General features: G+C 34.6%; 1 protein-coding gene across 1 annotated transcript in view; it reads left to right on the forward strand.

The window, feature by feature from the left end:
- LOC149787874 (reelin-like) overlaps window positions 1–26,042 on the forward strand; it is a 198,977-nt gene that overhangs the window by 51,510 nt on the left and 121,425 nt on the right. Inside the window, exons 16-23 of the mRNA XM_089974111.1 lie at window positions 3,328–3,391; window positions 4,257–4,490; window positions 5,159–5,320; window positions 9,282–9,521; window positions 11,086–11,385; window positions 13,956–14,093; window positions 20,354–20,540; window positions 24,044–24,249. Coding sequence (XP_089830237.1) covers window positions 3,328–3,391; window positions 4,257–4,490; window positions 5,159–5,320; window positions 9,282–9,521; window positions 11,086–11,385; window positions 13,956–14,093; window positions 20,354–20,540; window positions 24,044–24,249 — 1,531 coding nt within the window. The remainder of the gene's footprint in view (window positions 1–3,327; window positions 3,392–4,256; window positions 4,491–5,158; window positions 5,321–9,281; window positions 9,522–11,085; window positions 11,386–13,955; window positions 14,094–20,353; window positions 20,541–24,043; window positions 24,250–26,042) is intronic.

Raw genomic sequence — 26,042 nt, forward strand, 5'->3', positions numbered from 1 at the left:
TTAGGAGTAAAATGTAGAACAAACAACATAAACCCTAATCTGCAGGCACATTATGCTATGGCAGATCTGGATCTTTGTTGTTTGCAGCATGACTGAACTTATAAGCAATTATAAATGGTAATAAGATAGGCTAGCTGATGCGATGTGATACAACATACAAATGATACCAGCAATAATCAAACTGTCAAACATTTTGCTTACAGTTTGACCTAACTATAACATAATAGTACATGATGGACATTGTTGTTGTTATTATTGTTATGGGATTAACAACATTTTTCAGCACAAGATAGGCTATACATAGCAGCCAGTATAAATGGTGGAAGAAGAACCTGGAAAAACCACGGAAAGAACCACCAACCCATGGGAAGCTACCGGCAAGCTTTCTCATGTACCCACATTGGCCGAGCCCGAGACTCGAACCCATGCAGACAGGTGAGATGGCAGTGATCGATAATGGTGAGTGCTTTAGACCACTCAGCCATTTGGGGCCCCCATGATGGACATAAAAAACAACTTGAATATACTAATATTGTGACATAAATTAAGCATATGTTTAATGTGAATTGTTACAACTCTATGTCATAAACTGAGAAATAGAAAGAAGCAAAACCATCAAGTTTTGTAAAACTTAACAAATAATTTAATTATCAATATTATAAAATGAAAATGTCACAGAAACTTGCAGAATTTTGAACTGAATCTAGAAAAATCCTGAAAAAGCTCTATGAAAGTCCAAAAGAATGAAATGTTCCATATAAATTTCTGATCCAAGAAAATAGTGGTCCACCAACAGTCCTAACATGTCAAAATGTCATTTTTTACAACTCCTTTGAATAATTCACAATTGTTCCAAAATAATATTAGACTAACAAGCATTTTCTGTTTCCAATGAATAATCAGACAAATGTTTTTCCATTTAAATTATATTTAAATACAACATAAAATATGTCTAAAGACTTGACAAGAACACAACAAATGGGAATGAGAAAATTGTCCAATGACAGGTACTTATACAGGTGAAAAGGTAATACTCACATATTGTCACTACTTCTAATTTTCCAACATCATAGAAGAACTCATATGATTTAAACCATCCAATTGAAATTAACTTAATTCTTTAGCCCTGTCTGTAAGTGGAAATACCAAAATCCTTTTAACAAGTCAAACTTGGTGACATAATTTGCATTTCCCATTCTGTAAGTAGAGTCATCAGTTATTGGTATTTTAAATGAGTCTGTTTTTGTGACACTTTTCACTTTTCTTTAGTCAGTGCACATACTGGAAAGTGTTATCTAGTTTTGGCAGAAGAATAATGGCAAACTCCAGTTACTTTTGCTTGGTTCAATAAAGTCAGCAAATATTTAATTGCCTTCTTGAGAGGATTCATCCTGTTTTACGGGCTTAGAATCTGCAATTTCAGCACCAAGGTAGATTTTGTTTGAGTTGGAACATTTTGTAACAAGCGCTCATATTCACATATTAGCTAGTTTAACTCATTCTTTTCTTGTAGATGTGAAAGTTTCTTGTCCAGATTCCTCAATATTGCTAATTCTGAAGACTGATTGAAGCAAAGTCACTATAATTCGGTTGTACGTCATCATTTAAATTGCAACTGTGTTGGACAGGAACAGCTAAAATGATCTACAGTGATATCTTGATCAGCATACTGTTTTAGCATATTGATATGGCAGAGTTGTTTCTGTTCCACCTTCCTAGGGTGTCAGTGATATAATTTAAACCAATTACTTTCTTTTTAAATCATTGTCTGGGTTTCTCAGTTCAATGGGGAAATTGCACAGCTCATATGGTGATGAAATATTTATATTATCTAGTTTTAATGGAAACCAATAACGTTTATGACCAATATCTTTCAAGATTCAGAATTATTCAAGTGGTTTGGCGTATATATGACTTTGTGCATTAACAGTGGCATTTGGGCTTTAAATCACAGCAGAAAATATTCTTATTGCTAAAAAATATCAGAGATGGGTTTAACTCTCATCAGTTGAAAAGAAGAAATATCTTGTCTTGGAATCCTGGAAATTCTTTCAAGCCAGTCACTCTTCTTTCATGTGTGATCCATAATATTTCTGAGATAATTCTCTAACACAGAATGAACAACTAAGAAATGGCACAAAAGTTCCTCCCTCTAAAATGTACATGTATATGTGTTTCTTACATTTGGAAGCATTTTTGGTAACTTCATGTGCTTTGGATTTAAGAACTCATCTCAATAAAGATTCACTTTGTCTTGCATGACAGTTCTTTTCAAAGTCTAACGTAAAATATCCTTTGCTTCTTGCGGTTCAAAGTAACTCTATTTACATGGACAACTCATGTGAATTAGAGTATCTGCATCAAAACAACACATCATCACAGTGATCTGATTCCTTTATGTTGGGTTTACCTGAAGAAACAATTGCCCTGATATCCTTCTACAAGCCAACCTTCACCCAGGACTTCCTGGTCATTAGGTTCTTCCTTGGTGTTATTTCTTTCATTGGACTCCAGACATTCAGAACACTGGCCAAAGTTTTCATCAAACAATCCGTTATTTCCTTCAGATGTGTGGAAATTTTATTTGCAGTAACTCGTACTATACAAAAGAATACACTGTTTTTGTTATTATTGTTTTTCTTATAATAATAATAATAATAATAATAATAATAATAATGATAATAAGAATAATAATAAAAATAATAATAACATGGTGTTTAAATTTTTTTCTTTATTTACAAATATGCATATAAAAGTATAATATGTATATTGTGTTAGGCTCAAAAGTTCTTTTGATGTGCATAAGTTACTGTGTTTTTTTAGATTTTGAGCTATCTTCCATGGGGTTTTCCCAAACATAGTCCCTAGATATTAAATTTTCATCAGTTTTGATATCATTAAACAAAAACACCTATGTCTCATTCAAAATTTACTTTGCCTTTGGAATGTACTTAAACTCCATAGTTCACATATTCTATAAGCAAGTCATCTAGAAACTTTAAACCACAGCAGGAATGATGTGAGTGAAAAATTGTATGAAACATCAGACAACACTGGGCATCTTTTTCTTGGTTATGTTGTGAGACTCATTCTGACCTTTATGCTTGAAATGTGATTTGTACAATGTACTACATTTAGTCATGTATAACCTGGTTTCAAATAGTATAAACTAACATCTTTCAGGCATTCAGTCTACTGTAATTATTGGTGTGTATGCTGTTTGATTGCAGACTGGGTATTTTTGGATGATATAAATAAGAAGATAAATTACAAAAAGAATGAAGCTAATCTCTCTCTCTCTTACTGTTTTTTGTTGGAATATTTCAGTATATATTGGAGATTGCCCAGAGGGTTGTAATAACCATGGAAAATGTGAAGATGGTCACTGCATGTAAGTGATTACTGACATGATGACAGATCCTTTTTAGCTGCAAGGAAACATTTTCTTTTCAAAACTTGAAGTATACAAGCCAAAGATTCATTCAATAAGAAAAATAGTGAAATTGATAAAGATTTAAAAAGAGATTCAGATGACCGTAGCATGCAGTTTTAATGAATAAAGCAGAAGTTTGAGGTCATTTTGGCCCTGTCTAAAACAATGGCTGTCTTTAAATCCTCTTTCATTGTATTCAGCTGACATTTTTAACATCAGTTTTTGTCAGCTCTTATTTAAGCAAAAAGAGAAAACATTGCACAAAAAATTAAAGAATATTTTGGTATGGGTCAAGGTTGCTATTGCCCATAATAAGTTATTCTTAATACAGTATGCTGTATAAAATATACATCATTTATTAACTTACAGTATGCTGTATAAAATATACATTATTTATTAACTTACAGTATGCTGTATAAAATAAGTATGCTGTATAAAATATACATTATTTATTAACTTGCAGTATGCTGTATAAAATAAGTATGCTGTATAAAATATACATTATTTATTAACTTGCAGTATGCTGTATAAAATATACATTATTTATTAACTTGCAGTATGCTGTATAAAATAAGTATGCTGTATAAAATATACATTATTTATTAACTTGCAGTATGCTGTATAAAATAAGTATGCTGTATAAAATATACATTATTTATTAACTTGCAGTATGCTGTATAAAATAAGTATGCTGCATAAAATATACATTATTTATTAACTTGCAGCTCATTGAGAAATGTAATTCTACATTAAATATCAGTTGATTCCTTCTACTGTGAAAATGGAATATGCATATTTGGATGTAACCTCCCCTTACTTTCAGCTGTGATTTTGGGTACCAAGGTTCAACCTGTAAAGAATCTGTGGTTCCCAACCCCACTATTCTGATGGAAAACTTTGAAGGGCAAACCCTGGTGACTACATCTGCCATCCAGGAAGTCCAAGGGGCAGAGCTGAGCTATGACTGTGATGTTCTGTCCATGGGGAAGGCACTAGTATTCAATCAAGATGGCCAGCGCATGATCCTCACAGCTGAGATCAATACTACTAATAATATGTTAGTAGCTGTTACGTTTATTTTTACCTGAAATGTCAAAGGTTTATTTGATGGTGAGGATATGTATGTTTTCTACATTATATGGAAATCCCATCTAAGGTGTAATTTTAATGCTGTCAGTTACAAGCATCAGATGTAATGAGATAGAGTCATAATAGATGTATCAATTCTTAGAAATGGACTATTCATCAATATTAGATACAGGCTTGACTCTTGAGAACTTATGCAAGCATTTTACCATGTCAGGCAGTTACAAATGGTCTTCTGACACTAACCAAATTATAAATCTTCACTGAGAACAGAATAAAAGATTGAGTCTGTCAGATATTATAGGCTGACTACAGATATAACCTCCATTTTGCTAAATAACCCTAACATAATATGTAATAGATTGTTCTATGCTTTATTACCATTGTTTCTTCTATATGATTTCCACCTTATTTTTGTGTGAGTTTTAACAAATGTTTTGTAGGTGAACTTATATTATCTAGTGAAACAGACCAGTAGAAATCTAAAGAAACGAGCTGGTAACTCATCTATATGGTCTGATTGATGGATAGAATCTCTAATGTAAAATTAGTCATACACAAAACAATTATTTACATAATTTGCATTCTCAAACTTATGGACTGAAAAAGATATGTCAGCCAAATCTCCTATGATTGCAGGTATCTTCAGTACAACATCCGTGTGGGCAGTAATTCTCCTGTTTCACGATGTCCTGCTCCAGATCAGTCTTCTGAGGTTGTAGTCTTGGATTATACTTGTAATGGAGGCATTACATGGAAACTGCTCAAAGTCTTTTCCATACTTGACTACAGACAAGCTAAGTGAGTTCTTGTTCATTTTTATATATGCAAGTGTTACAACTCGATGGCCTTAAGCTATGTAATAGAAACAAGTAAAAGCAAGTCTCTAAGTTATAAAATGAAACTTTAAGAGGAACTTACAGTATTGTGAATTAAATCCAAAATAATCCTAAAAGTTCTATCAGAAGTCCAAAAGAGTGTTCAGAATGAGGTCCAGTCTTAAATGTGCTGATGTACCAGTAGCCTTGAATGTACTGAAATGCCAACAGTCTTGATGTATCTCAATGGCATTTTCCAGAATTTCTTTGTATGAATTGACAATAATCCCAAAGTAGTCATACCTGTCAGCTCTCATGTTGGGAAAAAAACCCACCAAGTTTTAGGGTCGTTCCATGCCTACCTCCAGATTTCATAATATCTCCTGAAGTTTGTTGAGAACTCCTGATTATAACATTATGTCTGTCAATGTTCATTTCTCCTTAAAACAAATCCTACATAAATAGATATATCATATGCATTCCATAAAAGCATGTGAATAATGTTGTGATGAAAAGTTTCAACATTATTCACATAAGTTTATGAAATTTCTTTTACCTCTACAACAATACTAAAATAAAAAAATAATCCAGAACAAAAAATAAACCACAACAATGAAATTATTGGCAATAAAGTTCAATTCAATGAATGATCACTGTGAATTCCATAGCTCCATATGCTGTATTAAAAGAAATGAAAATACATACCTCACTGCATATGTCCTCAAAATTCTAATTCAGAATAAATGTTTTCTAGTAAGCAATTTTAAATGCCTTACAAGTTGACAATAAGGAAATAAGGTTGGATATAAAACTAAGGTAAAATAGATGACACATGTATGGTAGCTTGCAACTTATTATTGTATTAATGATCCAAATAGGAACCACCTATTTGTTTCAATACGATTGAATTGAACATTAGCAAAACTGTATGCTTAAATACAGTGATCCATCACTTTAGTGTATCTCAAGAAAGTCATTAATGTGTACTGTGTTGTGGGTGCAGTCACCTTTATTGGGATACACTGTACATTGTTCCCTCACTATAAGGCACTTCATTATAAGACCACTTGCTATAAGGCAGGTATGGTCATGGATCCCTTTTAAGGATGTATTAGTGAAATTTATATGTATGATATAATTTATTATAATATGGTCTTAGTGTAAGGCAGTATATGCTCTGACTGCAATGGACAGTTTTCTAATGAGGGAGTACATAATGTAATTGAATCTATGACCATACTAGTCTTTAACAAGGGATGTGGTATCCTAAAATGCCTTATAATAAGGGACCACTCTGCTTTCATTATATTTACACAGTATAAGGCACACAAAGAAGTGAACAGTTTAGACCCAGATCTGCCATCATTTAATGTGCCAGCACATAGGGGTCTTTCTGACAGCACATTGTGTTATCACATAGCTAGATTTGTATTGGGTATGCAGCATACATGGTGTTTTGTAATGATAGACCTACAGAATAAAATAGTAATATTTAGTCAGACTTGTTCAGTCATTAGTTATATTTAGTGAGACTTGCTCTGTCAATAGTAATATTTAGTGAGACTTGCTCAGTCAAAAGTAATATTTTGTGAGACTTGTTCAGTCATTAGTTATATTTAGTTAGACTTGCTCAGTCAATAGTAATATTTAGTCAGACTTGTTCAGTCTATATTCAGGCTACTCATTCCCATGCAGGTTTAGAGATGTTGAATAGGCCTTGTCTGCCCCTCAATATGTCATGAGAGGCAAATAATGGAGATGAGCTGTGGTGAAAAAGTGGTTAGCATGCCAAAATTTGCGAAAGGGTGCAGGTTTAAATTCTACCATCTAATAAGTTATCACAGTGTGTCTTTGGCCAAGGCACTTTCACATCAGCTCTAATGATGTGTCCTTGGGCACTTTCACATCATCTATCATGATGTGGCCTTAGGCACTTTCACATAGCTATCATGATGTGGCCTTAGGCACTTTCACATAGCTATCATGATGTGGCCTTAGGCACTTTCACATAGCTATCATGGTGTGGCCTTAGGCACTTTCACATAGCTATCATGGTGTTTTCTTTGGCAAGGCACTTTCACATTAGCTATTCTTTTTCTATTGACATATTTTTCTGGTACTGTATGTGTATTCTGTATAGATAGTTATTACTGCATACCATATTTGCTGTATAGATTGGGACATGATAAAATAATACTTTTTTTTCCTGTCCAAGAACTTATGTTGAAACTTTTTCCCCCTAAGTCATATGTCTGAAGACTTAAGAAACAAAATGAATTTGTATTGAATTTGTGCCCCTCCCCCCTGCACATTGCAATAAAATAGATAAACAAAATACTTATCTGATAATAAAAAGAAAGAAGCTAACCTTTATTGTTATCATTTAATCCTTTTTTCATCATGAGCATTATGGGTATAAATATATCCATGAACTCTGTATATGTAGAGTAGGCTTCCATGCTGTAGCGTGTATTGCTTATGTCCAAAAACACACAACACATTATTCATTGACATGAACATTGAGAAACAAATCATGTTTGGTTGTGCTCAAAGGTTTGATTATGTTATCCAACTGAAAACTGGATCCAACAAAATTACAAACAAGTGGGAAACAATCAACTGGTATCTTGAAGACAACTGTCATTCACATATGACATGGTGTTAGGTGCAAAATAACCAAGATTGAATTATATCCAGGTCAACTATATGACAGTATCTTTGCAAATAATAATCATTATTTGAAAACACATTCACTCAAGTGCAAGTGACAATCTTTTTGCTAGCATGTGTTACAAAAGTATCATTAAAGCAAGTTATTGATGTGTATACTATTTACCTGCAGACATCAACACCTGTTTGTATTAATTATAACTACAGATGCCAAGCACATAGAAGCCCAAGGTGGTGAATAAACAAACTGGCAGTGAGCAGTAAACTCATTCTTTGAACTAAATGACAGGATATCAAAGACAAAGGTTATTTTGTATTACGAAGCAAGCCAACATGGGAAGCTGACTTTGGATACTTTGAAGCCAGTTTTTCTTATTTTAAAATATATCAATACAAAGGTTATTTTATTACAAAGCAAGCTGACCTCAGAAGCCAACTTTAGATTCTTTTAAGTGTGCTGGTTATTTTTAATAAACAAAGATGGTCAGGATATGAAAGTTAACTTTGGTTCCTTTTCAACAGTATTCATGGGAATTTTGAAAATAAATTGAAACAATGGAACAGTTTTTAAAGTGACACACTATAGTGCTTCGTGCATGGACATCAATGACCCAGCATCACCCAGAAGATTTGGAGAAAATAAAATCATTTGATGAATTCATGAAGGCCAGAAGAGAAGCAGATGATTTCACAGACAATATGATCATTAACATGGATGAAATTCTAGTGTACTTTTGATCTCATTCCTGGATGGACTGACGATAAGATGGGGGTCAAAAATGTGATAATTACCATGACTGGTACAGATTTGAAAAAATCTGACTTTAGTCCTTGCAGTTTCTGCTTCAGGTGATGTGTTGCCTCTAATGATAATTTTTCACGGTATGAGAAAGCAAAAGAATGAATTATAAGTGTGCAGGAGAAGGGTTGTGTTGATGAGATGTTGCAGCAGTGAATTAAAGAGTTTTATCTGAAATACATAGTTTTAAAATTTTTAAAATAAATTGCATTTGGAGTGCATTTTCCAACATGTAATTTTCGAATGATTTAAAAGGTTTCCCACTACTTACAACTTGAAAATGCAATGTGTCCCAGAACATGCAGTGCAAAAAATTACTTTCGAAATCAGTTCATGATGTCCCAACAAATATGGTGTCCCAACATATACAGTAAAATGCAGTAATTACAATAATTACAAAGAAAAGAATTTTTAAATTGAAGAATCGCACAGGAAATAGTTTGTATGTTATTTATGGCTACAATATCTGTTTCAGGTCAGAGTCTGTGATGCTACCTAATGATGCTCAGGATACCAACTGTCAGTTCCGTTGGTGGCAGCCTGTACACTCAGGGCAGGGCCATGATGTGTGGGCATTGGATGATCTGAGTCTAAATAATCACCTGTTTAACACTTTGAACCTTGAGATGGGCAAAATGGTGGAACTGGGAGAGAAGCTGGCAGTCACTCATGGCAAGCTGACTGACAGCTACTGCAGGAAAATGAAAAGTCTCAGGTGTGCTACACATTACTTACCTGCCTGCCACAGAATGGATCATGTCATGTTATGCTGCTGTTTGTCCATCCATTTGTCGATCTACATCGTTATAATATGCCTGGTTAACTTGCAGACCTGCTTATAATACAGAATAAAATAGGCCTCTGTTTGTTGAAGCTGAATAAAATAGTAATCAAAATTAGTGAATATGAAACCTTGATATATCACACATTTTATGATCAAAAATGGTACTTAGTATGGCATGAATACTCACCAAGGGGTTGGTCAATAAGCAGAAAAATTAAGTCTGCACCTCTACAGATTCATACAATTGATGGGTAGCAGCTGACATTTACCATATATATTCATACATAAGAGAGGTCTAACTTCTAACTGCAACTATATAGATCCAGATCTGCCATTACAATATGCACTTGCAGATATGCATTTATGCCATTTGTTAGTAGTCAGCAGAACAAAAAACACAGACCCTTATCTGCTAGCCCACATTGCAATGGCACATCAGGGTCTATGTTGTTTGTAGCTATACCTGACATGTAAGCAAGTAATAGTAGTTTGTGAATTATTGGTCATTTGCTTCAGGACAAATTAACTTCTATCAAATTGTGAGGCAGAATAACTCTAATTATTAAAAGAGTGTGAAGTCTAAGATGCATTTCTAATGTTTGATTATTGTGTTATTGATATAAGTTTATTATTGTGTTATTGATATAAGTTTATTATTGTGTTATTGATATAAGTTTATTATTATGTTATTGATATAAGTTTGTTATTGTGTTATTGATATAGGTTTGTTATTGTGTTATTGATATAAGTTTGTCATTGTGTTATTGATATAAGTTTATTATTATGTTATTGATATAAGTTTATTATTGTGTTATTGATATAAGTTTATTATTATGTTATTGATATAAGTTTGTTATTGTGTTATTGATATAGGTTTGTTATTGTGTTATTGATATAAGTTTGTCATTGTGTTATTGATATAAGTTTATTATTATGTTATTGATATAAGTTTATTATTATGTTATTGATATAAGTTTATTATTGTGTTATTGATATAAGTTTATTATTATGTTATTGATATAAGTTTGTTATTGTGTTATTGATATAAGTTTGTCATTGTGTTATTGATATAAGTTTATTATTGTGTTATTGATATAAGTTTATTATTGTGTTATTGATATAAGTTTGTTATTGTGTTATTGATATAAGTTTATTATTGTGCTATTGATATAAGATTGTTATTGTGTTATTGATATAAGTTTGTTATTGTGTTATTGATATAAGTTTATTATTGTGTTATTGATATAAGTTTATTATTGTGTTATTGATATAAGTTTGTTATTGTGTTATTGATATAAGTTTATTATTGTGCTATTGATATAAGATTGTTATTGTGTTATTGATATAAGTTTGTTATTGTGTTATTGATGCAAGTTTATTATTGTGTTATTCATATAAGTTTATTATTGTGTTATTCCTTTAAGTTTACATGATTTTAAACAAGTGAAAAAATCTGTCATCTCTCTCACCAGTTAACTGCAGTCATTTTTCACAGTTTCTTAGGTGAGCCCAAGGAAGGTGATGAGAGATCCTTCATGACAGAGTCAATGCTGATTGGCCCTTCCTACATAATGCAGTTTGACCTGGTGATGGGCTGTGGCCTCCCCTATTCTTCAGGAAAGGACAACAAACTTTATCTGGAGTACTCAAAAGATCATGGGATACATTGGAATCTGGTGGAGGAGCCATGTTTACCGCCCATGGCATGCAACATCATTCAGCCTGGGACAGTGTATGAAGCATCACAGTATCCCCAGTGGACCAGAATCACTATACCTCTGCCCTCCACCACTTGGTGAGTAGCAAAGATGGGCAAAAGAAATGATGTTAGTTGTATTATGTTATTGTATTTCAGGGTTTATGTGACATCCTGTTGCCATCCAGTCTCAAGTCTGTAAGATAAACATTTCAAGATGAGATGTTTTTTATGTTTAGAGAAAAACCATATTAAGAACTCCGTGATGTTTGTTGTATTGCCTCTGGATTCATACAACCTTGAAAAGTCCTTAAATTTGAGGGGTTGCCTTCAAGATTCTTTGAATTTTCCCCCAATCTCCTTGAATTTATCAGAGAGAGTACAGAATATTAAAACAGAATATATCACTTTTAAAATTAAGAATATTTTTTATTTATGTCTTTTCCAAAAATAATAATAAATTAATAATAAATAAATACTGGATGGGTGCGATTCGGGGGGGGGGGAGGGGGCAGTAAAACTGGGTTGATGAAATGACATGTGTAGCATTTGTGCTGTAGTGGCATGTTAGTTCAGTTCTTTTTGTTCTACTTTTGTACCTATGTATGCAGTGACACATAAAGTAACAGAAGGAGAAGGTTCAATTTCTTAAGACAAATTACTTTTTGAAAACTTGTGCAAATCTTTATAAACTTTTGAAAATCTATTTCTTGGAGTTGTGCCTGCATTACCAACATGGTTGTACACCTCTCCCTCAATAACTCGCGCCCAAATAACTCTTGAACCTGTTTATAATGTGGGTGTCAGAGGTGGATCCCTAGAAAATATTAGATGAAGTGGCCCCTGTTTGTTAAACATTTAAAACAATTGTGATCAAAACTAATAAATAAAACTTTTATATATTGCTTGTTTTATTGTCAAAATGGCAGTTTGTGCCTGGAAATCTGATTCAGCAATTCTTAATAAGAAGTCCTATATTTTGTTAATTTTTCTATTTAAAAATAAATTCAGTTCACTAAATAACAATATTTGATATTTAAATCCATGAAAATGTTAGTAATGCCTATTGGTGGCAGCACTTTAAAAATAAACCATTCTTTAGTTTGATCTTTAATTCAGTTTCAGTGTAATTGTCCTAAATGCTTTATGAGCACCTGGATTTAGATGTGAAAAGTGTCATTCTACCATCATATCCATGTCTGCAAGCATCTTTATTACCTGTTAACCTAAGCAGCACAAATTTGCTTTCAGTGAACATCAACAGTTGTTACAATGAATTGTTTTTTTGCTTGACTTCTTGGATGACAGTATTGTCAATGTTGTCAGCACTATTTGTGGTCATATTGACCCAAGTGTTCAGGTTTTCTTTTCCTGACACTGCTGTCAGTTTTAGGCACACTATGATGAAATTTTGTCTAGTATGTGTTCATTGCATCATTCTGAATCAGTCATAGGGAATGTAGGTTGCAGCAACCTACTTCTGTTACACAAATGACCTTTTAGTAACAGTTTTACCCAAGTGTAAAATTTTGGTCTTCCGGGGAAAATTCCCAGCTTTAGGTATGGTATGTTCATGAAACTTTGTCATTCGGACCTATTTTCTTATTTAATATCTGGTGTTGTTAGGTTAACCTGGCAGATCACCAGATGTGAGAATCATATCTTTGTGGAACTTTGTCAGGGTATTTCTTGCATCATTCGGACCTATTTTCTTATTTAATATCTGTGTTGTTAGGTTAACCTGGCAGATCACCAGATGTGAGAATCATATCTTTGTGGAACTTTGTCAGGGTATTTCTTGCATCATTCGGACCAATTTTCTTATTTAATATCTGTGTTGTTAGGTTAACCTGGCAGATCACCAGATGTGGGAATCATATCTTTGTGGAACTTTGTCAGGGTTGGTCAAAAAAAAAATGTGATCCACCACTGTAGACAAATGGTGAAAGTTACCTACATTAACCCACTTTTTTTGTATCAATGACAATCTTATTTACATGTAAACCCCAGTATAATAGTTCTGTCATACTGACATATCTCCATTTATACTGTATTCATGGAACTTAGTCAAAGTGTTCTTTATATAATTTTAAAGCATCCCATGTGAAAGTTAATTATAGTGACCTATTTTTCTTAATGTCTTTTGTTTATAGGTTAAACCAGCATACAAGTTTTGTTCTCCCGGCTGATCTTAAGTTATAGGCATTAAATTTGGCCAGGGTGTTACTCGCATCACTGCCGCTTACCTATCTTATGCTACGTGTACTTGTTTTGTTCTCACTTACATGCCGATTGTATCCAGTGATAATGTTTTGGTTTCATGGCATATCTTCAGTTTGTATACATGGTATATTTAGATAATTTTGTCAGCACATTCCTTGCATTATTGGGAACATGCACAGGGAAAAATAGGTCACATTGATGTATTTGTAATGCATGAATTGTGTAATTTGCAAGAGGAATCACTTGACAAATACCATGCATGAAGGGACCAATTGGCAGTTATATATGAGCCCTGAAATTTATTCAGATCTTGAAAAAATAACAGGTCATAAAACACCAGCATACAGATGGGCTTGGTTGTCTCTCTATTACTTCTAGATAATTGGATGTAGTTTATAATTGCACAAATATAAAAATTAATATCCTCTAAAAACTCTTTTCCCAAGGGGCCCAGGTACTCGCTTCAGAATGCGCCAGTCCCAATGGGGGCCTACAGACACATGGGCTGTAGCTAGACTGTACATTGGTCAGCAGTGTCCCAGCATGTGCTTTGGACATGGAGAGTGTGTTGAAGGAAGATGTGTGTAAGTATTATTCCCAGCATGCATCTGCATATTAATTTAATATTTTTATAGCTTAAAATTTGCGGGATTCAAATCTCCACTAGGAGTATTTAATAATTGCTATTTAGAATTCTTCAGGTTGCATATTCATGTACTAAATATTTATGTGTAGCATTCAGTACTGATCTGTGGAAGTGACCAACTTCTTTTATTAATAAATGAAGATTTCAAACTGTATTGTTATTACACACACCATTGACCTGGGATGATTTAATTCTTTTGTGCTTCATTGATGTAAATCCATCGTTTGTTGGTCAAAACTTGGATTCTAAAAGACATAGTTTCTTTCACAGTTGTAAAGTTATGATGAAAAGGAGTAATAAATGAATGATGAGTCTAAGTAATTACGTGACAACTTTGATTTCACACCTTTATGTAATTGTAGCACATTCTGATTCTAGCAGTGAAATACTGTTTTCCTTATTGCCCATATCTTTCCAAGTCAAGGACAATTCTTCTGCTATCAGCATTGCCTCCTACCTGTGCTTGTAAAGTCCGTTTTTTAAAATAATTTCAAATTTCTGTGTCCAATGGTTTAAGCATTCCTTGTCTATATTGGCAATAAAGTACTATCCTGTTTGGTAATTCAGAACTATACTGTCTGATCTACCTGAAGCTTGCTTGCTATCCTTAACTGTACTGGTAATTCAGAACTATACTGTCTGACCGACCTGAAGCTTGCATGCTATCCTTAATTGTACTGGTAATTCAGAACTATACTGTCTGATCTACCTGAAGCTTGCTTGTTATCCTTAACTGTACTGGTAATTCAAAACTATACTGTCTGATCTACCTGAAGCTTGCATGCTATCCTTAACTGTACTGGTAATTCAGAACTATACTGTCTGATCTACCTGAAGCTTGCTTGCTATCCTTAACTGTACTGGTAATTCAGAACTATACTGTCTGATCTACCTGAAACTTGCATGCTATCCTTAACTGTACACTAAAACATGTCTTGTGAGACGTCTGCTATGAGAGAGCACCTGTTTTGAGGGACCAGGATCTCCATGCATGGATTTATTGATTATATGGTGTTATTACCTGTTACGAGAGACCACCTGTCTTGAGAGACCAATATTTTTTGGCAGAAAAGGTGGTCTTTCAAGACAGGTTCTACTGTACTGGTAATTCAGAACTATACTGTCTGACCTACCTGAAGCTTGCTTGCTATCCTTAACAGTACTGGTAATTCAGAACTATACTGTCTGATCTACCTGAAGCTTGCATGCTATCCATAACTGTACTGGTAATTCAGAACTATACTGTCTGACCTACCTGAAGCTTGCATGCTATCCTTAACTGTACTGGTAATTCAGAACAGTACTGTCTGACCTACCTGAAGCTTGCTTGCTATCCTTAACAGTACTGGTAATTCAGAACTATACTGTCTGATCTACCTGAAGCTTGCATGCTATCCATAACTGTACTGGTAATTCAGAACTATACTGTCTGATCTACCTGAAGCTTGCATGCTATCCATAACTGTACTGGTAATTCAGAACTATACTGTCTGATCTACCTGAAGCTTGCTTGCTATCCTTAACTGTACTGGTAATTCAGAACTATACTGTCTGATCTACCTGAAGCTTGCATGCTATCCTTAACTGTACTGGTAATTCAGAACTATACTGTCTGATCTACCTGAAGCTTGCATGCTATCCATAACTGTACTGGTAATTCAGAACTATACTGTCTGATCTACCTGAAGCTTGCATGCTATCCTTAACTGTACTGGTTATTCAGAACTATACTCTCTGACCTACCTGAAGCTTGCTTGCTATCCTTAACTGTACTGGTAATTCAAAACTATATTGTCTGATCTACCTGAAGCTTGCATGCTATCCATAACTGTACTGGTAATTCAGAACTATACTGTCTGATCTACTTGAAGCTTGCTTGCTATCCTTAACTGTACTGGTAATTCAGAACTATACTGTCTGATCTACCTGAAGCTTGCATGCTATCCTTAACTGTACTGGTAATTCAGAACTATACTCTCTGACCTACCTGAAGCTTGCTTGCTATCCTTAACTGTACTGGTAATTCAAAACTATATTGTCTGATCTACCTGAAGCTTGCATGCTATCCTTAACTGTACTGGTAATTCAGAACTATACTGTCTGATCTACCTGAAGCTTGCATGCTATCCTTAACTGTACTGGTAATTCAGAACTATACTCTCTGACCTACCTGAAGCTTGCTTGCTATCCTTAACTGTACTGGTAATTCAAAACTATACTGTCTGATCTACCTGAAGCTTGCTTGCTATCCTTAACTGTACTGGTAATTCAGAACTATACTGTCTGATCTACCTGAAGCTTGCATGCTATCCATAACTGTACTGGTAATTCAGAACTATACTGTCTGATCTACCTGAAGCTTGCATGCTATCCTTAACTGTACTGGTAATTCAGAACTATACTGTCTGATCTACCTGAAGCTTGCATGCTATCCTTAACTGTACTGGTAATTCAAAACTATACTGTCTGATCTACCTGAAGCTTGCATGCTATCCTTAACTGTACTGGTTATTCAGAACTATACTGTTTGACCTACCTGAAGCTTGCTTGCTATCCTTAACTGTACTGGTAATTCAGAACTATACTGTCTGATCTACCTGAAGCTTGCATGCTATCCTTAACTGTACTGGTAATTCAGAACTATACTGTCTGATCTACCTGAAGCTTGCTTGCTATCCTTAACTGTACTGGTAATTCAAAACTATACTGTCTGATCTACCTGAAGCTTGCATGCTATCCTTAACTGTACTGGTAATTCAGAACTATACTGTCTGACCTACCTGAAGCTTGCTTGCTATCCTTAACTGTACTGGTAATTCAGAACTATACTCTCTGACCTACCTGAAGCTTGCTTGCTATCCTTAACTGTACTGGTAATTCAAAACTATATTGTCTGATCTACCTGAAGCTTGCATGCTATCCATAACTGTACTGGTAATTCAGAACTATACTGTCTGATCTACCTGAAGCTTGCTTGCTATCCTTAACAGTACTGGTACAGAACTATACTGTCTGATCTACCTGAAGCTTGCATGCTATCCTTAACTGTACTGGTAATTCAGAACTATACTCTCTGACCTACCTGAAGCTTGCATGCTATCCTTAACTGTACTGGTAATTCAAAACTATACAGTCTGATCTACCTGAAGCTTGCATGCTATCCTTAACTGTACTGGTAATTCAGAACTATACTGTCTGATCTACCTGAAGCTTGCTTGCTATCCTTAACAGTACTGGTACAGAACTATACTGTCTGATCTACCTGAAGCTTGCATGCTATCCATAACTGTACTGGTAATTCAGAACTATACTGTCTGATCTACCTGAAGCTTGCATGCTATCCTTAACTGTACTGGTAATTCAAAACTATACTGTCTGATCTACCTGAAGCTTGCTTGCTATCCTTAACTGTACTGGTAATTCAGAACTATACTGTCTGATCTACCTGAAGCTTGCATGCTATCCATAACTGTACTGGTAATTCAGAACTATACTGTCTGACCTACCTGAAGCTTGCATGCTATCCATAACTGTACTGGTAATTCAGAACTATACTGTCTGACCTACCTGAAGCTTGCATGCTATCCATAACTGTACTTGTAATTCAGAACTATACAGTCTGATCTACCTGAAGCTTGCGTGCTAGATAAAAAGCATAGGGACAAAATTTATTCATGGTACTAATTGGTTTGGCAATTATGAAATATGGCAGGTGCATGACACCACATAGACAACATGACTAATTGAATATAAAATCTACAAGACATCGAAATTATTACATGAGTGATGAGATGATACATATTGGATAAAAAGATACAGATGTTGGTGTGTAGCATTTTAAAAAAAATTTGTCGACAGTGATTAAAGTGTCTTGTTCCAGCATTGTGCATTTCTGTTTTTTGAAACACAAGGGAGTAAATACAATCATTTATTTCTGTTAATCGCTACTGTTGTATGCTCTTGTTAGTAATCTTAAATTTACTTATATCATCAGTCCCATTGACTTGCAGTTTATCAGAATTTTTATTTGATGGACATAGTTTTAAATGATTATTTCAGACATTATGTTGTTTGACTGGTTTAAAATTTTTGGTTCTTGGGTTAAAGGTTATCACCTATCATAAACTATTTTCTAAAGTGGCTGTATTTACTAACTTGTTCCAAAATTAAACATAAGAGTTAGTTCCAGAATGTACTGATGCATTACTGTGAACACATAAGATTTCATACATGGGACAGAACCAGGGCATCAAACCAGTAGATATTAAAATTTTGATCAGCAGATTGGCTTCTAAACCAATAGATTTTGTACTGACATAAATGTTACATGTTTTAAGGGAAATGAAGTGAAAACAAGTGGATTTTTGTACTGACTATCTATTGGCTTCATACTATAATGAAATAGCAAGTTTTGAACATGAATCCGATTCCAGAGGAAAATGATACAAGAATACATAAATTAATATGAATAAGTGTATTGTCAATTAAATGAAAAGAAAGAGTTGAATATTTCATTTTTTACTATAAAGTTTTATTTATAAAATCCAAAAGCATATTTAGTTTCCTGCACAAGATCTCTGACTTGTGACTGGCATTCACTGTAATACTTAAGTTTCACAGTTAACAGGCTGTCAATAGTTTCCTGGTCCTGATTTCCCCGTGAATCATTTTGTATTTTGAAAGGAATGGAGATTGGCATCTCTGTATCATCATTCAAAGTAGCAATAACAAAACAACCATGATCAGTGTGCAAGGAAGTTCAGACTTCAGTTTTCTTATGGCTGCTTTTTAAGGCTGCTGACTGCTGTCCAATTGGAAGTTCCTGAGTTGGACTGTAGATGTATTCCTGAGTCTTGTATTTGTTAGCCACTGTTTATTTTTGCATTGGGGGAAAGTGCATGTTTTGGCATTTTGACATAAACAAAAAATGCAAGAACAGCTCTTAAATATTGCCCTGAAAACATATTGAACAACAAAATAACAATTAACCAATACAAAAGTTCAAAATACTATCCCAGGTATTTCTGCTGAATTCATTTTAGCTCTGTCTCCTTTTTATCTTACCTCCACCAAAGGTCAGCTGATTTTTATTCAAAGACTTAAAAGCCATCATGGGCCAGCTTGGATAGTTTTAGTACTTGTAAACAAAGGTAATGAATTAGCAACAGCTGTTATGTAAATGTTAACCTTTTCAAGTGGACTACTAAGTCACACATCATTGCAATGTTATTAGTATAACAATTCCTGTCCCAGTTAGACTGGTTCCCACTAGTTTCTGTAATGTGGGAATAAACACAGAATAATTTAATTTTTTAAAATTAAAATAAATTTCTTTGAAAGGTTTTACTTTTAAAAGCAGTAGGTTTAAATGATAAATTGTTATATGTGGTAGACAGTCTTTAAAATTGTAATTTTATCCTGCTGCCAGTAGACTCACATGTATGAGATTTTCATATGCTCGTGAATTATGTATTTGTTTGGTTGTTTACTGTCTGATATTTGTAAAATATTAAGTGAGTTTAATTATGCTTGGTTTATCCTTTTTAATACTCAAATTAGGTTCATGCAAATTCTGGACCATCAAATGTGTGATTACCAATGTAATTACTTATAAATTATATATTATTTAGCCCATCATAGTAAGTCTTTCTAATATTTTGCACATTTATATTACACTATATGTTTAACAACTCTCTGTTTTTTTAAAAACTGACCTTACATTCTTTGATTAGTCCTGACCATGATGTTTTGGTCATTGCATAAGTCATCATTGATATCATGACACTGTGGGCCTAACCGTTTTCTTTGTATAATTTGTAAGACCGTTGTCAATAAAACATACTTGGGACCCAGGGAAGACATATTCAGTGTGGAGTAAATGCAGTTTAGATTTTTCATATGAAATAAATCAGATTACCCTAGAATATATTTTTTAATAGCTCTCCTTCTCTGGGTACCACGTATATTCAAAGAGAACAGCCCTATTTGAGAATAAGACTTTAGTTGGGGTTGATTTTGGGTAATACGATTGCTAGAGTCATGTTTATGGTATTCAGCACATTAAAGTTGTAGTTATAGAACTTGAAATTTTAGAAATTTAGATCAGCAACTTTAATGTATAGAACCACTCAAACCATATTCTAATATTTTGTAATTATATTGCAAGATGAAAAATCAAAAGAGCTCATTTTTTTGCAGATGTGATGAAGGTTTCTATGGTGACAGTTGCCAGGCAGGCCAGCCACTGGACAATTCTATCCAAGCAGACTTTGGTATCCGCTATGAACCTGAAACTGACTTCCTTCATTTACGGGGAGGAAAGGTTGTCAATAGCAATGAGGGATGTGGCACAATTTTGTCAGGAGAATCCCTTTATTTCTTTGAGGTGAATATAAATTTCAATCTGAACAGTTTCCTTTTCTGCACATAACTGTTCTGTTTGATGTATTTGTGTTTGTAATCAGAGAAAACCATTTGCAAGTGTAGATCATTCTGCATATCCCAGCCTTTAAATTGCTTCTTGTAGAAAACTATGATCTTCCATATATGATCACAGTGCATTCTCTGCAAACAAACAGGTAGTCCACAATTGCTATGGTCTGCTTAAAGAGTGGTTTGTTTTTTACCTTGCTTGAACTCATATGTAGCAAATATACATCACAGAGGTAATTGCTACATGCTGCTCTAAGTGTATTCATTTAAAGAGAACAAGATAACAGAGATGTGTAAAATTGCTGTTTATATAGCATTCAAAATGAGCAACATATTTTGTGCATTATATTCCATTATGTAGCAGTGAGTTGATCTTTGTATAAAAGCATTGTAAATCAGTATTTTTAAAATTCTACCATCTTTTACCTGCTTTTATATACCTACCACAATGCACAGCATATTTTGTATCATTGATGTTTTCCATCCACTTGTCTAACCATATTTTCTGTGTGTCTTTGGATGGCAAAAACGAATTACTTTTTTGTCTGTCTGAACAAACATCCTAATACAATCACTAACAGAAAACATACAGATGACAAGTTACATGTACAATTTAAGTTTTGGGAAAACTATGTTTAACTATTCATTAGGTCATTGATTTAAATTATCAGAAAATTGGGAAAAATATGGATAACTATTTATTGGGTCACTGACACTGATATAACTAATTGCATCTCTACTCACCTTTAGCCATAAAATGTCAGTGGTAAAAGCAGATATATGATCCACCCGTCATTAACAGAGGAAACTGTTAAAATAAAAATCATTATCTCAAAAGTCATCATCTTGAAAAGTTTAACACCTCCATTATGGACAAGACTAAGACTGGCATCCAGTCACAGACTGATTCTAGTTTGTGTGGCCTGCAACTTTTATTAGAATAACAGCAAACTAAATTATATTTCAGTACATAAAAATTCTTAATTCATATATGTTCAGCACATGGGAAAAAGATCTGGTGGTTTTGATATTTGTTTATATATTTTGTAATACATTTTTATTCATCTGAAACTAATTCCTATAGATGTGACTGGATGCAGGTTTTAGAATTATCCACAATGGAGGTGTTAAACAAGTTGACTTTTTTGCACATTAATTCCAGTCATTTAAAACTCCTATCAGCATCTTTCAAAGAAAAACTTAATTTAGATGAAACAGATACAGACATTTACAGCAATTCATGTATTCTATTTTACAGGTGCTATGTAAATCATAATGAGAAAGTCTACATTATCATAAGCAAGTCAGTATCATGGGTCTGTACACATGAACATTACAATGTAGAAATCAAAGCCCCTTAAAACAACTGGGGAAATAATCAGGTCTTGAAGAACTAACTTTTACATTCCATTTGACCGGTGATTCAAACGCATGAATACTTCAAACTTGTGAGAAATCATCATGACAAGTGTTTACATCTGCCATAAAAAAAAACATAGCCTCATGGGAAGACAAATAATGTAACCCCTTGACTGGAATTTCCTTATCTGAGTGCAAACCCTAACATAGATTCTCTTAATAATGCACAATATTTACAACAAATGCTATTAAAAACTAGATAATTGATTTACTGCTGGAATACAATACATACATACATATGTACACAAACACACATACAAAAATGTGTACATCAGTGGTAGTCCTTCAAACCTGAAAAGGACAGGTTTTGTGCAATCATCTGTGAACACAGTGATGACCCTGCAGTCTTGGTTGCATAGTCGATGACAGATGGGACATTTGAAGTCTATTGAAGTTACAGGGATGGATGTTGACCTGTGGCAACAGGCTCAGGTCTCTTCTGTCTGGCTCTAGTGTTAATTTTCAAGGTCAGATGATGCTTTGTTGGTGAGGGCATGCCAGCAAGTTCAGTCCTGTGCTATTCTTTCAAGCTCTGATGGTTTGAGGCTGCACTACTCTGTGTTGTCTTTCAGGTTGTCTTTGTATCACTTGTGTGGTAGGCTTTGGTTTCTTTGGCCATGTGCCAGATCCTCAAAGAAGATCTGTTTCAGCAAGCAGATGCCATCTATCCTGATGTCATGGCCTTTCAAGCAGAATTGGGCCTTGATCAGTATTGCTCAATAGTTGCTGTCTTGGATTCATCCATGATTTTGAGGTTGGTAACTTTATCTTACCATTGGATCCCAAGGTTACCAACCCACATACCTACCTACCCAAATACATATGTAGTGACTAACTCACAGTAGGGGCCTCTCAAGGTTACCGACCCACATACCTACCTACCCAAATATATATGTAGTGACTAACTAACAGTAGGGGCCTCCCAAGGTTACCGACCCACATACCTACCTACCCAAATACATATGTAGTGACTAACTCACAGTAGGGGCCTCTCAAGGTTACCGACCCACATACCTACCTACCCAAATACATATGTAGTGACTAACTCACAGTAGGGGCCTCTCAAGGTTACCGACCCACATACCTACCTACCCAAATATATATGTAGTGACTAACTAACAGTAGGGGCCTCCCAAGGTTACCGACCCACATACCTACCTACCCAAATACATATGTAGTGACTAACTCACAGTAGGGGCCTCTCAAGGTTACCGACCCACATACCTACCTACCCAAATACATATGTAGTGACTAACTCACAGTAGGGGCCTCTCAAGGTTACCGACCCACATACCTACCTACCCAAATACATATGTAGTGACTAACTAACAGTAGGGGCGTCCCAAGGTTACCAACCCACATACCTACCTACCAAAATACATAGGTAGTGACTAACTAACAGTAGGGACCTCCCAGGGTTACCAACCCACATACCTACCTATACAATACATATGTAGTGACTAACAGTAAGGGCCTCCAGGTGGGCAGAGTCTTCTAAGGTGCTCATTTGTATAGCTGACTCACATCTTACCTCAGTCCACATGAATTCAAGTCATGGCAGAACCGTGGGCAATTGAAAAAAAATTGCCAATAGCTTCCTGTGGATCAGTGGTTCTTCCTGGAGTCTTTCTCCACCAAGCTTAATGGCTGCCATGTCTAGCCTATCATGTGCTGAAAAATGATTTTTAACCCATCAAAACCAAATCAATCCTAACTAGCATTAGATCTTATTTGCATCATTGTTCTTTGTCTGACTGATTAGCTTACCTGACACATATTGAATCATGTTAAAGCTACAAGAGGTGGGAAAAAAATGTTAAATCTTCCTGAAACTAATCAAGAACTCTAACTCTATCTCTGTCTGTCTGTCTGTCTGTCTCTCTGTCTCTCTCTCTCTCTCTCTCTCTCTATATATATATATAGCTGTTCAACAAGTATATTAGGGATGAGGGATCCATCTATAATTATTGTCTTTGAATCCAAGTGACAAAATGTATATTCAGACTGCATGAGACAGATATTTTCACTTTTTGTCAGAATGGTGTTAGAGAGCTCCAGACGAAAGACCTGGATACCACATCAGCTGATGTAATCCAGTTTTACATAAAGATTGGAGGTCAGGACAAAGAATGTAATGGAGGGGACCAGAGGTCAGAGGGGGTACTCCTCCAGTACTCAAATGATGGGGGAATCACATGGCACCTGCTGGAGGAGATTGTGCATGACCAATATCAACAACCAAAGTAAGTATGCATGACTGGCATCAACAACTAAAATAAGTATGCATGACTGGCATCAACAACTAAAATAAGTATGCATGACTGGCATCAACAACCAAAGTAAGTATGCATGACTGGTATCAACAACCAAAGTAAGTATGCATGACTGGCATCAACAACTAAAATAAGTATGCATGACTGGCATCAACAACTAAAATAAGTATGCATGACTGGCATCAACAACCAAAGTAAGTATGCATGACTGGCATCAACAACCAAAGTAAGTATGCATGACTGGCATCAACAACCAAAGTAAGTATGCATGACTGGCATCAACAACCAAAGTAAGTATGCATGACCAGCATCAACAACCAAAGTAAGTATGCATGACCAGCATCAACAACTAAAATAAGTATGCATGACCGGTATCAACAACTAAAATAAGTATGCATGACTGGTATCAAAAACTAAAATAAGTATGCATGACTGGTATCAACAACTAAAATAAGTATGCATGACTGGTATCAACAACTAAAATAAGTATGCATGACTGGTATCAACAACTAAAATAAGTATGCATGACCGGTATCAACAACTAAAATAAGTATGCATGACCGGTATCAACAACTAAAATAAGTATGCATGACTGGTATCAACAACTAAAATAAGTATGCATGACCGGTATCAACAACTAAAATAAGTATGCATGACTGGTATCAACAACTAAAGTAAGTATGCATGACCAGTATCAACAACTAAAATAAGTAACTAAAATAAGTATGTTTGACCGGTATCAACAACTAAAATAAGTATGCATGACTGGTATCAACAACTTAAATAAGTATGCATGACCAGTATCAACAACTAAAATAAGTATGCATGACCGGTATCAACAACTAAAATAAGTATGCATGACTGGCATCAATAACCAAAGTAAGTATGCATGACTGGTATCAACAACCAAAGTAAGTATGCATGACTGGAATCAACAACCAAAGTAAGTTAGCTAGATAATGTTCCTTCTTGCTGTTTCCGAGTTAGACATGAAAGATTGGTGGATGCAACAACATAAGTATTGGTATCTATACACAATGTCACAAGTAAGTTTTATAATAGAAGACCATTACTAACACAATAATGTATCATGATCTATAACTAGTGTCAGAAACCAAATTATACAGACCTTTAAAATGTGCTAGAGTGCCAGTTATCCACTGACCAGTTATTTCATTCACTTGTACTTGCTCTAACCTTGTCTTCCAAAATGTTAATGCCCAGTTAATTAAAAATCTATTTTCCAGATGAGTGGTTGTCTGGACATGATCATGATTTTCCAATGGGTTCAAATAAATTTTGTTTGAATGTGTTGTTTAAACAAGCATGCATATCCAGTTTCATAATAATGTGTACAGCTTTACCAGACATTAACATCGATCTGTCTCTGCAAGACTGAAGCAAAGCAGTACCTTCCTACAGCGATAACAATGCATTCATAGTTGCTTCCTACTGCAGGGAAGTCTGTATGCAGTTCCAGCTCCTTTCAGTGAAAATGACACTTAGAAGAAGACAATGTGTCTCCATGTAGTAGTCTTGTAGCATAATGACAATTATACATACATGCTTTTTTTAACATATGCATATGCCAATTTTAAGGTCAGCCTTGGGAATATGTTCTCTCTAAATCATGCTATATTAAATAGGTGCACAGCAATGGTTACAGAGAAGTGTAAATTTCACATTTGACTAAAGCAGTTGCTGCTGTCTGAATCAACAGAAAATGCTGTTTGATACTACATCAAGATAAATTCTTTGGCACT

This window comes from Sinohyriopsis cumingii, chromosome 11, assembly GCF_028554795.1.
Source record: "Sinohyriopsis cumingii isolate HCF-2022 chromosome 11, ASM2855479v2, whole genome shotgun sequence".
Lineage (NCBI taxonomy): Eukaryota > Metazoa > Mollusca > Bivalvia > Unionida > Unionidae > Sinohyriopsis > Sinohyriopsis cumingii.